The sequence below is a fragment of the Triturus cristatus genome, chromosome 7, assembly GCF_964204655.1.
Source record: "Triturus cristatus chromosome 7, aTriCri1.1, whole genome shotgun sequence".
NCBI lineage: Eukaryota > Metazoa > Chordata > Amphibia > Caudata > Salamandridae > Triturus > Triturus cristatus.
In genome coordinates, this window is record NC_140590.1 from 1,249,352,660 (window position 1) to 1,249,366,871 (window position 14,212).

The 14,212-nt window shown below is 42.1% G+C and overlaps 1 protein-coding gene across 1 annotated transcript in view; it reads left to right on the top strand.

The window, feature by feature from the left end:
• Nucleotides 1-14,212, top strand: part of LOC146811727 (perforin-1-like) — a 70,358-nt gene that overhangs the window by 38,567 nt on the left and 17,579 nt on the right. The window contains exon 2 of the mRNA XM_085618726.1: nucleotides 650-1,206. Coding sequence (XP_085474852.1) covers nucleotides 659-1,206 — 548 coding nt within the window. The 5' untranslated portion in view covers nucleotides 650-658. The remainder of the gene's footprint in view (nucleotides 1-649; nucleotides 1,207-14,212) is intronic.

The following is a 14,212-nucleotide window of genomic DNA, read 5'->3' on the forward strand; positions in this document are numbered from 1 at the left end:
AGTAGTGGCCTTGATTTCCAATAATAGATTGGCCTTTTCCCATGTACTTAGCCCTTTGTAACTGCAATGAGGTATTCTATTGGAGAGTAGTGGCACTGATTCCTGAGACACACTTTTAGACATAAGGAGGCAAAGACCTCACATGTGACACTCAGATCTCATAGCCTTACAAATATACTGCGGGTGACAACAAACTGGATAGGTTCAAGCCTCAGAATATCGAGCAATCTATCGGATTTCAACAATTTTACAGATACGTACATATGGAACACCTATTAGCTCCTACATATCTTACAGAATTAGGCCTTAGGGAGCAGTGCTATGTCTTGAGTGAAACAGATCTAATATAGACATTCATTGGAGAGCTGAGCCATCCCTCAGATTTGACAGATCTTTCGTGCTCAGTGCTCCATCAGCCGATCACCCCCTAAAGATGCACAGATGTAAATCAATTATGTTACAGACAGTAAGACTATCCCTTAGTCACAAAGGAGCTGGCTGTGTATGTGCTTTGCAAACAAAACCTTTCCCTCACCTCCACAGGTCTGTGTTTCATGCAGTTTTGATGGGAGATCTTTCCTGTGGCTAATTTTGAAACTGACTACACACTAAATATGCACTTCTCACTGTCTCTGTTTTTATATTATAGGTGGCAGCCATGATGTTTTTCAGAAGGATCTTCCTTCTCTGGGCTTGCAGCCTCTTTCCTGTTCTTCTCATCCCACCGGTCCATGCCCAGTGCACCACAGGCACCGCAGCACAGTGCAGTGCCGCAAAGTTCATTCCGGCCCACAATTTGGGTGGAGAAGGCTTTGATGTCATAACTTTGCAGAGGAAAGGTGCCTATGTCATCGATATGGAGAGTTATCTGATGAAAAATGATACTTGCACCCTCTGTGAGAACAAACAACTCGCAAACCAACTGCAGAAGGTGCCACTGAATGTCCAGGACTGGCGCGAGGATGTCAGGTGCTCCCTCTCTGTCACCAGCACAGTCCACGAGTCCGGCCTGTCATTTGCCAACTCCACCAGCCGCAAAATTGAGAATGACTGGCGCATCGGACTGGACGTCATGCCCGTACCAGGAGTTTCTGTTGGTTTGGTGACAGCAGGCTCTCACTCAAAGCTTTCAGAGTTTGCGATGCAACATTCCGAAAAAGACAAGTACAGTTACTCCACCCAAGAAACGTCCTGCAATGTGTACAGGTGAATTTCTGATGAAGAACCATGATTTTCAACCAAATTTGCAGCCAGACATAGTGCTGAGTAAGAGTTAGACAATGTTTTACATTCCGTGGGGCTTATTTACAAGCCGCTAGTGTCACCAGTACATCATTTTCCCCACGTTAAGAGTGACGCACCAATGGCGCAAGGGGCTTGTAAATAAGCCCCGTGTATCTTCAAAGGCCGTGTGTGGGTTGGAAATTCCCCCTGCTCCCTAATAATGGCAGTGTCCAATTGTAGTGCTTTCGGGGAGCTGGGTGCGGCGTTGTGTGTTTTTTTAATCTGATAAAGAATTGTTTTATTGATGGATTCTAAAAAGCTAGTACAAACAAAAATAATTATTACACATAGATATACATTGAGACCAAAACAAAGATGAGGTCACAAAGCAGTAGATTTTTTAAAACGCTGTTTGCTTTGTCACCCCATCTTCATTTTGTGCTGTGATGAATACACAACACTGGTACAGTGCAAAATGCCCATTCGGTAGGATTCACAAAACCTTTTTTTGCGAATTCTATTGAATGTGCTTGAATGCAGGGATTGGGGCTGGTTTCAGAAAAAAGCAAAGGCATGCCCTGTGGAAAAAATGGAGGTAGCATGTAGTGACTAAACTTTGGGGCAAATTTCCAAAATAATGATGCAGCGCGTCACTGCAAGCCATCGTGCTGTGCCGAGCTGCGTCTTTAGGAAAGTGCAGGGATGCATCGTATTTACTACAATACAATGCAACCCTGTGCTTTCCTCTGTGCAGGTGCACAATAGGCTGCCTAGCAGCAATGCAGGTACCCTTGCACCATGGTGCAAGGAAGCCTGCATTGCAGGGGTGATTGTTTTTGTGCAGGAATGGAGACTTTCCAGTAGAAAAACAATAATTGATGCCGTTTTCCTCCTTCTATGTGTGCTGCAGAATGTAGCACACATAGAAAGAGGAAAAACTGAAGAGAAGTGAGAGTATTTTTCCTTATTGCACCTCTTTGCTTCCCCTGGGAAGGCATTGTATTCTCACGCATTCCCAGGTTTACGAAACCTTGTAAATCTGGGAATGCGTCAGAATCCTTGGGTGTTGCGTGGGCACACGGACAACAACACCCATGAAAACCCCTTTCACGCAGAACAATGCTTGAAAGGGGGCCATATTTGCAAGGCCATGAAAAGCTATGCAAAGTGGCTCTGTGAGGCATTGTAAATATGGGCCAGCACACTGAGCCACTGGAGCGTCAAAAATTGATGCTCCAGTAGAGCAAGGGCCTTTTAAATATACCGCTTTGTTTCACCTGATGCCTGCAGCTGTCAGTGTACAGCAATCATTGTCAATAACACCTGCTTCAATCATTGGTTTGTGACTGAAAATTGCAGAATCAAATCTCTGGTACAATGAAACATGATTCAGAAAGAGACAGGAGACAGCCCTTCCATACCCCTATCACCTTCCGAGCGGTAATGAAGCACAAAGTGTACTCAGTGAGTCCGATACATCTTCAACTTTTAGTATGAAAAGGCTGTTTTAACCACTCAGGTGCACATCACAAGCATTACAACCTTGACACATAGCCTTAAAAGTAGCAGAGCGATTCACTCTAAAATAAAATAACTTGCAACCTTACCCAAGCCCTCCACCAACAGACTATTGCAGTGCTCTTCCCTAGACCCGACAACCATGACTGTATTCAACTACCAAATGTCTAAACCCTTCCAGTTCCCGACTGCTTAAACATCAACTGTCCGACTCCTCCTTCTTCTCCCCTGAATCGGTTTGGTGCTCCCCCTAAATCAATGAACGTCTTTCTTGTTGTCAAACATCCTATCAAATTGACAATCAGAAAAACATTTTATAAGGTTTTTTTCTGCCTCGTCAGCTAATGCCCATACTAAAGCTTACAACATCTTTACATCTTTACACCTACCACTTTCGCCATCGCTTCTCCCATCTGAAATAAATACAATTCGAAACCCATTGGGGACAAATGGACACCAGCCTCCCTGAAAAATTGACGCTCCTTGTATCTCAATGCTGGACTTGCAACCCTGCCTATTCCCTCATTCCTGCAAAACGTCTTAATTTCTCTGTTAACCTTATTTCTAGCTTTATGTATAGCTGTAGACTTTACTGTCCCCCTCAGTTTTCCTCGGTTTATCAACTCATTCCATAGTGTGAAGGTGCCTGCCCATTGCCGCTTAACCTCAGTCAAATCGCCCCTCATTGCCTTAATCAAAGCTAGGTCTTACAATTTCTCCAGGTAGTTTTTGTCTAAGTGTACAACTAGTACATCCAGCCTGCCTTCTCTCCCCAGTATCCTAATTAAGGTAGTATCCTAATTAAGGTGGGAAGCAAGTCCACCCATTTCATGCACCCCTTCCCGCTCTACCTTACACTTACTATCGTATCTTCCAAACCCAACTGCTTCCCATGTCTCCTCATTGCTACCTTTTTCTCTGCCTAGTTGATAAAGGAGTGCCTGCAAATCCATATTATCATCACATCCCTAGTGCGGCCAGGAACTGAACTTAAAACAATTAAAAACAGTTTGATTCTTCCTTTCAGCGATCCCCTACCCCATCCCGCATTTATTGTCTGCAACAGTTAGATGACCACCAGCAAACTCTTAATGCTGTCCCATGACCTACCAAGCTTCCCTGCCTCAGTTGTCACCCCTTTTCTGAACAAGTGCATACCATATTTCTCTTCTAACATATCCAACTCTGTTAATGTTCTCGGTACTGTCAGCCCTTAAAAACTTGTCACCCTCGACCTGCCCTGGTGTCTGTACACATCCTCACTATGCCCTCTAGCCTCCCCCAACAAGCGTTTCCTGGACAAAACTGGGAAACTGGGTAAGCCTGCAGTTAAACCAATATTCTCTGTGCTCTCTTATCTGTCTTTGATTTTCACAGCAGTATCAATAATCCTTCAGACATACACTCAATGTCCTCAGACCTGGCTACTCTTTCTCAACAACTCAGAAACCTTAAAAGCCCCAATGAACATCCAAAACATTACAGCTGAAAAAAACACCTCTTGCCTTCCCTTCTGCACACCTTTGGCAGTGTAGCCATCAACCTACAAATCATTGTCTAAGTCAAAGGTCTCCACGCCTTGCCCCCATTTCTCAACTCCAAACTCCATCCTTCCAGCATCCTAGACAACAGTTCGCCCACCAGTAGCACAAATACCAACAGCAACATACCGAAAAATGCAGCACTGGCCAGCTTATACTCTATCATTATGGGAGTCAAACCTTTCTAAATCAATGACATAATGATCTTTGCCACATCCGCTGTTGCATTCCAGCCAGGCATCACCTCTTCTCTGTGTCCCTGATTGCAGGAACTCCTTAGAAGACTGCACATAGGCTTTCCTGGTAGACCCGGCAAAAACCACAACACCAGTTCCAATATCCTCAGTCATCTATTAGCCAGAGAATCTGCAGCATTTGTGTCATCTCCTTGTCCGCTCCGCAGGGAAGCCTACGGAATCTCCTCCGCTGTGAATGAGACAAAGTATCCTCAATTTCATTGTCAATTCCTGGGATGTGCCTCGCTCAAAAAATAATCTAATATTTCGATCAGCCCCACACAAACACATGCAGCAACTGCAAGACTGTCAATGTCCTGTGCCGATTGTCTGTTTATTGCTTTGACCACTGACGTATTCTTGACATTAAAAAGCACTTTTTAGTTTGCAAAGTTGCCACCCCAGAAAGCCAACGCTACCACTAACTGAAAGAACTCCAAAAACGCAATTCTTCCACTGCCCCTTTCCATGCTTCCTGCCACTGCTTGGCGCCTAACTACTCCTACTATAAAAGTCAAAATTCTGCTACTACGACTGCATGCGAAAAAATGCACATGTTCTACTCTGTTTCTTTGCGCATCCCTTGTAGTACTATCCTGTTAAAATTTTCAAAAACGTACTCCACATCCTCAAATCTACCGTGACGCCTGCTGAAAGATACACCATGTAATGAGGAAGGAACAACCCGGATAGCGCCCGCCCCAAGGACCTGCAAATAGGTCTACCTGCACTCTCTTCCCACACACAGTGTTCAAATATCCTAGCAAAACCTTCACTTCCAAAACCCTCACCTTCATTTTAGCTAATGTATTGGTCAGGATCACCAGCATTACCTACTTTCTATCCTCCAGAAACCTCTCCTCCTTTTTCACTGAATCAATCTAATTCCCCAAGAATGATATTACTGTGGTCAGTGCCACCATTTTCTCCTTCACCAAAGGCACTCCAATATCCGCCATTAGCTATTTAAAACTTACCAGCTTCCGCTAGCAGTCTACTGAGCCCCCTATTCCCACAAAAAAGAAAATGTCAAGATAGTGTGTCACTGCTGTCCTGCCTGTTGCCCATGGAAACATCCACTGCAAGAAAGAGCTATCTTTTTTAAACAATGCACAAGAAACAGAGGAGCCCATTGGCAGTGCTTTATCCACATACCACTGGCCCTCATACGGCATCACCAACAGGTCAAACTAATCAGGGAGCATCGGTAACAGCTCTTTGCAATGCCCACCCCGACCCTTACTACCTAGATCAACTCAATTGTCTCATCCACCAAAGAATAATATTTCACCTTAATCAACTGTTTGAAAATAAAGTCATAAACTGAGCAGCCGTCTGGCCAAGATAAGTATTGTATTAATCTAAATTTGGCCATTTCTTTCTTGCGTACAACACCAATTGGCAACACAATCAAATTGTTAATAGGACAATCATTGAAAGGACCCACCATCCTCAATTAACCTATCTTTTTTCTGAATTTTTCTTTAACTAACCCCAGTTACTCCTCTTCAGATTTTAAGTTTACGACCCACCTCCTAATCCATGGACCTGTATAGCACCATTTAAAGCCCTTGTCAAAACTCTCTTGCAATATTTCAATGTCTTCCCTCTTGCCATACTGCTGCAAGCAGAACTCCAGCCCATCCATCCTCCTTAACTTTCGTTTTGGCTCCTTCCCAGAGGTCTGTGAATAAACTTTTAATCCCAGGGGGCACTCTTCTCCTTATGACTAGCATCCAACCTGAAAGCCTACACTGAGGATCCTTCTCCTTCCTCCTCACAGCTCCTCTCCAACTGCGCTGTTAAGAGGGTCGGCTCTCTTCCCCTTGGGGCACAAGCCCATAAGGGACAGAATCTGACCTTTTCTTTCTTGCTGGTGACCCGCCCACGAACTGACACTACTCTCCTCTATGTCACACGTACAACTGTTGAAGCTGTTTCTTGCCTAGTACCCCTCATGAGTTGTAGACTCCACCACAGGTTTCAGGTCGCCCCTATGCTGTCTCTCACAAACATTTTGGCGTCCGTCCCACTCTCTCTCTTGGGACCGTGATTAACCTACTTGTCCAACTTTAATTGATTTTACACCAAACCACAATTCACTATTTCTGTTGTGTTTTATATAATGTCGAGAAACAAATCAATTTTACCTTTTGCAATGTAAATTTAAATTAGAATCCTGAGGAGTATGTTTTCATATTTCAGAACAATCAGCAGTAATTCTTTTTCCACATGTCTATTATTTAAAGGTGAGAACAACATTTAAAGTTGTCATTCATTCATTATTATCTTTGTATTGTTTTTATAAAACCATACGGATAAAATCAATACACATCCAATGAATAAAACACATATTTAAAAGCATAAAATTCTAATTCAATTACATATTAAATAGGCAAGGATTTCCTGACATTAAAAGCTCTCTCAAGGAAACTAGCAATTGCTTTGGTCTAAAATTCCTATCCTTTAAGACAGGTAATAGATAACATTTGTAAAGATGCTTAAAAAGCTACAAAACTTAATAGAATGCAAGGTTTATTGTACAGAAATCAAACAACAAAAACAAGTGGGTAAATTCATCTTTCGTCCCTCACCCTAAAGCGGAATATAACAAAAAATGCACAATATTCAAATTAAAACATAATAATAAAAATCTATACCTTTCGTTTGCATAGAAGTAACATAAGGTTCATTCAAGGGGGCTGTTTTGAATGCCTCAGCCACAAAAATGTAATCTTCTGGCTCTGTGATCACAGCATTTTACATCAAGAAATTACATCTTTCAAGGCACACACAAAAAAAGAGAAACAGGACTATCCTGACATATTTAAAAAAAAACACAAATGAGGATCTTAAATTCCATATTACCTCATCAGCACATTTCTCAGAATGAAAGTAACAAAGAACAAAGCAATTAGAGAAGACATAATAGGACCTTACTTAGAGTTTGGTGGATGGGATACATCCTCAAAATGTCACAGATTTCCTCGCTGGCCTATTACAAGTGCCATATTCTGTAATGGACGTGTAATACAACAGATGTAACATCCACTACAACCCGACACCCAAACTCTAAATAAGGCACTATCAGGCACATGCATCAAAGGAAGAACCGGTCGCAAACGGGCAGATTCTCAGAATCTGCCCCTTTGCGACCGGTATTTTTGTATTTGGGATGCATCATCCCAAATGCAAAAATCGCAATTTAAGGAATATCTAAATTGCGATTACTTAAATTGCGATTGCATTTAAGGAATCCCAAATTGAGATTCCTTAAATGCAATGCATTAAAGTAAAAAAAATTGCGATTTTGCTAATAGGGGGAGCAAATTTCAATGAAGTTGAACTTCATGGTAATTTGCTAAAACTTTGAAAAATGCACCTTTGTGCATTTTTCAAAGTTTCATGTTGCGCACACACATGCCCTTAGGGCATGTGTGTGTGCAACATATGTGCACAGATCAATTTCAGGGGTGCAAAAGGGTGTCATTTTCACATCCTTGCACCCTTGAAATTGCATGAGCAATTTGCGACCTAGTGGTACTCGCAAATTACTCATGCAATCTCCAATTCATTCCTATGGGCCTGGAGGTCTATAGGAATGAATGGGACGGCATTCCTTAATTGCGATTCGCAATTTGCGACTCGCAATTAAGGAATGTGTGGGAATCGCTATTTTTATAGCGATTCCTACATGCATAGGCTTTTGCAATTCCTTAATTGCGACTCCTTAATAATCGCAATTAAGGAATAGCAAAAGCCTACGTTGATGCATGTGCCAGTAAGTCACTTTGCCCAAAGCCACTAACAACTATGGGGAAGAATTAGCAAGTCAGACCATCTTTGAGAAGTTGCTTGCAATTTACGCCTTGGCTCTACCCGTAGTCCTTGGCAATCCTGAGCCGCTTTCCCCTGTCATGTCCCCTTGGCAGTGATTCTCCTGCTCAGTCCCCTCCCTGTCAGTTGATAGTTCTGCCCCATGGACATTTGCTCCCTATGTCACTTGTTATTCCTACCCCTCACTCCTTCTCAGCCACTTTACAGTAATACTGTGTATGTGCTGTTTCTGTTAATCTGCTGTTCCCTATTGTATTGTATTGCAGCATTTATATAGACCTTATTACCCCTATTTGGGATGCTGAAGCAAATACCCACTTGGATAGCAAGCTACACTTTGTAGGGTGTACGGTTGGGAGAGTGTTGTTTTGGGTTTTAGTATATATGGGAAGTGTTTTCATGTCATGAGTGATGACCACTGAGGTGCAGTTATCTCTTATGGGACACAGCACCTGACCTTGTGATGATTGAGCGTATGTGAGAAACAGACGTGCAAAATATATTTATAATAGGGACTAACCAGCTTCACTAGGGAGGCAGTGTGGTGCTGCATGCTGTACCCTAGAAAGGAGGGTAATCAGAAAAGACCCAGCAATCCATACAACAACAAGCACCAGGAAGAGATGCTGTCAAATGGGTAAAAGAATACCAAAAGAACACAAATGGGAAATGGTGATACAAGCAGAAGCCATGCACCATTTCATTTTGTTTATTTATTTATTTATTTTAAACATAGAAAATTGTTTACTATTGAAAAAAAAACGCTCAATGAAGTGGAAATGAGGTGGACGAGCAATCATGGCTGGCAAATCTGAGCAGAAACCATACAAACTTTAAAAGTCTCGGCACCCACCCACTCTTGCTATGCTGAAGGAAGTTAAAATATTGAGCAGGAGTTGAAGCACCAAGCATCTCTTAGACTCCTGAAAGTGGATGAGCCACAGTCGAGTGAAACATAGTTAGATCGTAGGTCAGACCCTAGCTAGGTGGACACCCAGCACAAGTGAGGGTGAGAGACGAAGCGTGTGATAGGTTGCTGCCCTAACGTTGCAAAGCAAATTGGCTTCTCTCAAGTTACCATGAAGTCCATGCCCAATACATATCTTGGATCCCATAAACCCTTGTTCTTTCTACTTTACATACTGAGGCATCCTCTTGACCTTCTAGAATTTCCACCCAGAACAACTCTCACTTGCATTATTAGAGAGGAACAACATTTCAGGGTAAAAAAACAGATGATAAATGAAGACTTAACCTACTTCCATTATTCTGGGTGGAACAGCAGCATGGCACCAATTTAGTAGTTCTCAGTTTGTTTAATAATAGTCGAGCTCTACTCTGATCTGTGAGTCCTGGAAAAAACACATTTTACATATGCCTCCACAAGTTAACTTCCCTTTTGTGCTCCTTTGTCTAGTCCAGTCCCATGCTCCACCTCCTCATTACCACCCACCTCTTAAACCTGTTCTAACTTCTAGCCAGAGGCCTTTGAACTAAAACAACAGTAGTCAATATGTGTTAATTTCTGTTCTCGACAATTCACAATTCAATTCCTGTCCAGCAGAGTGTGTTGATTCGGTCTACGGGATACTGCAGCCTTAGTCTGTCCTGGAAGAGAAGAACCTTTGCCTGCCTTGTTCATTGAAGAACTTTGGGTTGGGCCATCTCATGATCTCACCCACAATGACCCTTAGTTATTCTTACCTTTCTTCTCTCATCAGACACTGCCCCTGTTGTGGGCAACTTTAAGCTCCAGAGGACAACCATGTTCAAGTTCAACCAGGTTCACCACGCCTTTCATGTCAGTCATGGGCAGAAAATTAGTAATGGTTTTGATGCCCTCAAATGTCAGCTGGGAGCCCCTTAGTGTGCAGATCCCAATGTCAGAAATGTACATTGGCAGTGACACCAGAGTCTCTGCAGATCTAACGACAGTGCTTACCCCGATCGATTCTAAATGGAGCGTGGAAACCAAGTGCTTGTCAGTGCAGAAACACTAGCAATTCATGAGGTTGGCCCTGCTCTGCCACCACATTGCTCAATAAATGTATGAATTCACTGATGAGCAAAGACATGCTTGAGTTCATATTTAGTGTGCCACACCAGTGTTGATTAAACGTTCTGCACACCTCTCAGGCTGCAACATTTTTTACTTTCTTAAACATAAAAAACACATAACAGTATGGCAGGTTTGGCCATAGACTCTGCTTGGCCATACTTAAATTTACAATCTGCTCTCATAATTTCATGAGATATTAAATAACTGTGTTGCTTGTAAATTCAGTTCCTCCATTCAAATAACACTTAATTCTCAGCTTGGGCAAACAGAAACTTTAGTCACCCTTATGCGAATACTATGACCTTTCTAACGTGAACACCATCTAACTTCTTGTGAGCATCCATCTCTGGCAATAATATTTTCTTTGGCATTAGGACTTAAGTGAAACTTAAATGTGGTCAAAATAAAACACATTCTTGGGTGTCAGCCTTTTCTTTGAAGAACTACACTGCTCTAAATAATGAAGGGTACTAAACACATTCCTAATCTTCAGCAAACATCCCGTGTGCTCCATCCATTCTTCTGACTGCATCACTTCCTCTTGCTCGGTTTTTCTCAGTCCTACCCTCAAGTTTTCTTTAAATTCAGGGCTACTGAAATGTGGACACCTGATGGCTCACAGGACACTATTTACCACAGGGTCTACCTCTCAGCCCATACTTTGCTACTCATGTAGAGTATTGGCTCCTTAACACATCCATAGTCTTCAGGAGCCTTGGACATCTTTCTGGATAAGCTTGAGAACTAGAGGTGGGTGAACAAAGAAATAAATGCAAAGATGGGCGTCACTGTTCCTAGAAAGGAAAGAAAGAAGGAGTATCTAACAGTTGGGCAGATTGTGAGGGACAGTCAAAGAGACTGTTTCATTTTCCCCTCACACATCCCAAAGGATGTCATACTTCATCATAGGGCAGTTGCTCGTAGTCGGGTCGGTACTGCAATTCCATACGGGTCCCCCGAAGGGTCACTTTAGCAGAGATCATTTGTTTATGCTGTTTGATGAGTGCAAGGGATGTCTTGGTGGGGTGGTGTGAAGTGTTGGTGGGGAGTGAGCTAAAACTGATTAGGGATATCGCTTAAAGCTTTAATATATGCATTCCCATGTCAGATTGAAAAACTTTATAGGTTAGTGATACTTGAGGGGTTATAATGGGCACTCGTAGTCTAGTATTGTTACCCTTTTTAGTGTCAAACTTTGGTCAACATGTTTTGGCACTTCTTCAGGACCTTAAATATGGGTGAGTTTCCTAACCGAAACTTGTGTCAAAAAGTAGTACTCTAATTGCGGTACCTACTTTTCTTGTTGTTGCATATCCAACCTAAATTGAGGTGCAACCCCTGGCACTGACTTTGCGACCCCTGGCCTCAGAGGTGGCAAAATTAGTGCCAGGAACTCAGGGGTAACTCACTCTAATGGGTGTCAGTTGGGGCTGCATTCTCCTTGTTTTCTGCCAATTTTATATGACACAAATTGTGAGTAATATTGTATTAATCACTATTAGTGCAATAAAAATGGTTTACAGTTAACTGCAATGGGACCTTTCCTGGCAGCTGAGGAAGGTAACAAAATGCATGTGAGAGTGTTTATATGTGAGGGAGCATGTGTATGTGTGTGTATGTTTAAGCATGTGTGTGTGAGGTAAAGTGAGAGTCAGTGATAGGCTGTGAGTGATGTGTGAGATTGACTGTCAGCAACTGAGTATGAGTGAGTCAGATTGAGCCTGAGTGAGAAAAAAAGCAACTGAATGTGTGTGAGTGAGAATGAATGAGTGTGAGTATGAGAATCACTATGAGTGAGAATAATTAAGAGTGACAGTGAGTGAGAAAAGAGTTAAAATAAGAGAACTGCAAGTGAGTGTGGGTGCCAAAGTATGATTGAGTTAGAGTAAGAGTTCATTTGAGTGAGCATGAGTCAGCCTGAGTCAGCCTGAGTCACTTTGAGTGATAAGTGTGAGTGAGTGAGAATTATGGAGTGAGAGTAACAGTGAATGACAGTGATTGAGCAAGTGTAAGTTAGTGAAAATGAAAGGTGAGAGTGAGTGAGAAAGAGTGTTGAGTTAGTGAATATAAATGTACGTGAATTGGAATGCAGTAAATACTATGCCTGTCACTCCGCCACTTGCACTGGCATAGTGGACACAATTCCTGTCTAATAGAGGCCCTGATGACAAGATACTGGTGCTGGCAATCCTTAGCATGACATGCACTTGTGACAAAATGCTGGCAGTTTGGAGATAATTCTTGGCCTAATGGTTAATACAGGTACTGACAACTAGAGGTAATAATAATAAAAACAGCCACATGTACATTAAAACATCACAAAGTTTAATATGTCGTGGTCCCCCTTGGTCTCTTAAATTCATAATACAGCCAACAAACTTTACTGCAGGTAGTGTATAAGCAATAAAATCCTCAATTCATACTTTTAAAGCACCTTCACTCAGTGCAAAATTAGAAAAGACTCTTGCGGCCTTCAGGCACCCCTTGTAGTTCTTAACTTTAAAGCAGATCTTAAAAAATTAGAAACACAGAAAAGTGTAAAAACATCTGATGACAGTTGTAAAAACAGTAAGACAACGCAAGCCTGTTTAAATCCAAGCTTTTTTAAAAGCACCTTAAGGAACATTCTTCTCGGATATGATTAGTGCGGACAGAGGAGGAGAAAATGTATGGTATCCTCTATGTTCTGTGTGTACCGTAAAGCCTGAGGGTACAGCCAATAGATGATAAAATAAGTTCAGCCTAAAACGAGTGATTAAAAATCTGTCAAGTGCACTAGTTATGAGAAATGAGTATGGTTCCATGCCCTGCGGTGACTTAACTAAAATGTGTTCTCTGACCATGGTTTTTTAAAGTTCCCTTTCCTTGCCTTCTGCACTAACATGTTTAAAAAACAGATCTTTGATGAGCGTTTTTTCCTTTTATCCTACCTTTTTAAAACTGGTAAACAACTCTGCACGTCCTAGTGTGCAGAGGGTGTCCTTTACATATTTTAACCACAGGATTTTTAGCGCATGATCAAGGGACAGACAGTCCTGTATCACCAACATATTTAAGCCTGCCTCATCATTGGACCAGATCTTCACCCAACAGAATAGGGGTTTCAAAGCCACCATATCAGAGATGTACTTGGACCCCAATTCCTCATGAACAATGTGCACAGGGGTGCTCAGCAAGCCCCTGAAATATTTATTCTCTGCGATTTGTAATTTGTTAGCCACCTTAAATCACCAAACCTCACTACTGTATAAAACTCTGGAGCTGCAAAAGGAGTTATATAACTTTTAAATCATCCCAGGTGACCATCGGCCTAATCTATCAGCAACATTTGCGATTGCTCCCGCGGACCATATCAAACCAAGGCACTTCTCCTCTAATAAATATTTAAAACTTCATTTTTCATCGCATAAAATATCCAGGTATGAGAAGGCCGGTAATTTCCCTAAGTTGTGTCTGCCTATTGTATAATTGTGAGGCTTCCTGCACTTCTTGCCAATTTCCATTATATATGATTTAGTTAGATTAGGGGACAAATCTATCTTATTCATAAAAGTCATGAAACCAACTAATAAACGCTGTGAGCCCTTTGGGGTACATGCGAGGAGAACCGCATTGTCTGCATAAATCAGAACAAGGACCGATATTGTGCCTATCCTTGGGGTAAGGCCGTCAGAGCAGAGTCAGGACCGTTAATATACAATGTAAACAAGCATGGAGCTAAAATACCACCCAGTCTTACCCCGCTAGAGCAATTAACATGATCCATGATTTTCCCCTCCTGTGTGTATCCAACTACT